Source organism: Penaeus monodon, chromosome 15 (assembly GCF_015228065.2).
Source record: "Penaeus monodon isolate SGIC_2016 chromosome 15, NSTDA_Pmon_1, whole genome shotgun sequence".
NCBI lineage: Eukaryota > Metazoa > Arthropoda > Malacostraca > Decapoda > Penaeidae > Penaeus > Penaeus monodon.
Window position 1 is genome coordinate 32,794,540 of NC_051400.1, and position 2,064 is coordinate 32,796,603.

Sequence of the window (2,064 nt, forward strand, 5' to 3'; positions counted from 1 at the left end):
GATTTCTTTATTTTTTTGTGTTTCAGGGATCTCAATTTGGAAAGCCTTCCATTGGCCCAAAAGAGTCTGAGAAGAATGTCCGTCACTTCACCGAGGAGCAGCTCAGGGCTTCTGAGGGCATCGTCAAACCTGCAGTATGGCTCCAACAAGGGTGCACTCAGTCTGGCATGTCCTTCGGCAATACTCGCCACATGTAAAAGCAGTCTTTGTAGACTTTCACTTTCACTTCATTTTTTAAAAAAGTAGTTCAACATAATTCATCAGCTTCTAATATGTTCCAATATATAATAGCGGGGAGGATTTCTTTTATATATAAAAAAAAAACTGAAAAAAATGCATTGGCAGTGGTATGCCTAGAAAAGGAATTTTACAACTGCAGTCTTAGGCAAAGAAATGAATGTAAAAAAGGATGAAATCAGACATGTATCACTTGACCAATAGGTTGCTACAATTTTTATTACATTGCATAGGAACTGGTAATAATGAAGCGAAGTCTCAAGGCCAGAGAAAATGCTTTAAGTTCTCACTGAAACCAGAATTAAATATTTTAGTGCAAGCTGATGAGTAGCACCATTAGCTCATTTCCAAATTGATGCATTTTCAATACACATCACATATTTGTTTTAACTGAAAACTGAAGTCGTAGATACATTATCAAAGAAAAATTATCCATCCAGGCTTTTTTCATATTTTACTAATTTGTAAGCTTATTATAGTACAATTTATACAGATATAAGTGTTATACATTATGCAGTATAAAATGTATTTAAATAATGTTATTCTATGAAAAAGAAATTCATATATATGAAAAGTATTCCTTATTTATCATAGTTGCAGCTCATCTGTAGCAATATAGTGAAATGAATATTGTTTCATTTTTCTTTCCTTTTTTTATTGGAGTCATATTCTCTTTATTTTACGTTACCATTGTATGTGTGGTATGAAGTTTTATTTTCTTTTCCTAACAGAGAAATTATAGTCTTGTTTGAGCTGTCACATTCCAGTTTGAGAGAAATTTTGTATGGAAATGAAATAAAAAGTTCAATACTGTTCCGGGACTGATTATCCTTTTAGGACCCATTGATGGGTGATTATCCTATGCAGTATATCCTCCTTTATTTGAACCCACTGGTGAGTCATTACGGTAAACTAGAAACATGAAAAGGTGTCATTTGAACCTGGAACCTGATCAATAATGACTGCACATTAGTAATTGATGGAAGTAAATACTACTGAAAATGGTTGTATTTTGTATGTATAACCCCTAATAGATTTGTAAAAGTAAATGTATATGAAATAAGTTTTGTCAAGCACTCGGATTTACTGTACACCACCATGAAGATTTCTATTAACTGAGATTTGTTTCCCTAATGGTGAATAGTTAACTTACCTTTGACAAAAAATTTAATTTAGAAAGCAAGTGGGCTTTTTAAATGGATCATTCCCTTAATTTTTCTCTGCATTTGAGAGTTTGTGAATTCCTGTGCTCCTAACTTTCAGTTTAGTTACCCAGATATTACATAATTGAATCAGTTACAATGTATCAACATTCATGATATTCATGGTAATTTTAAATTCAGAATGATTCAACAATTTAATTTACAAGCGCTATTACCAAAACACTTCCATAGTCCTTGAATTCAAATCATATTCAAAGTTCATGAATGTTTTGGTTCTTATCCTTTGTCCAGAGAAATGAATGCATACTACATTAGATTGTAATTGCTCTGTTCATGATCCATGGTTTTCACTGAATATTAGTTGCAAAACATCCTTAAAGATTCAGCTGTTCAGGGTATTATCTTCTAACCTTGCAGGTTATTGCTAAGTTATTAGTCCAATAAATAGATTCTACAGGCAGAAACCCTCACTGTAAAGCCCAGTGAGGGTTTATAACACCTTGGAAATTTTCTACCAGTCTCTCAAAACTTATTGCTGACTTTCAAAACCTTGTTCTTTAATGTCTACACCAAAGTGCAATAAAATCCTTCTCTTGTATTATATAAGTTCAAAATGTTGGTGAGTACAGCTGCAGTCTCATTAGTTTTTCTATTAAAATCATTG

At 32.5% G+C, this 2,064-nt stretch overlaps 1 protein-coding gene across 1 annotated transcript in view; it reads left to right on the forward strand.

Moving 5' to 3' along the window:
- The window catches only part of LOC119581966 (myophilin-like), a 6,402-nt gene extending 5,535 nt beyond the window's left edge, over positions 1-867 (forward strand). Inside the window, exon 4 of the mRNA XM_037930149.1 lies at positions 27-867. Coding sequence (XP_037786077.1) covers positions 27-197 — 171 coding nt within the window. The 3' untranslated portion in view covers positions 198-867. The remainder of the gene's footprint in view (positions 1-26) is intronic.
- Positions 868-2,064: the final 1,197 nt, after the last annotated feature.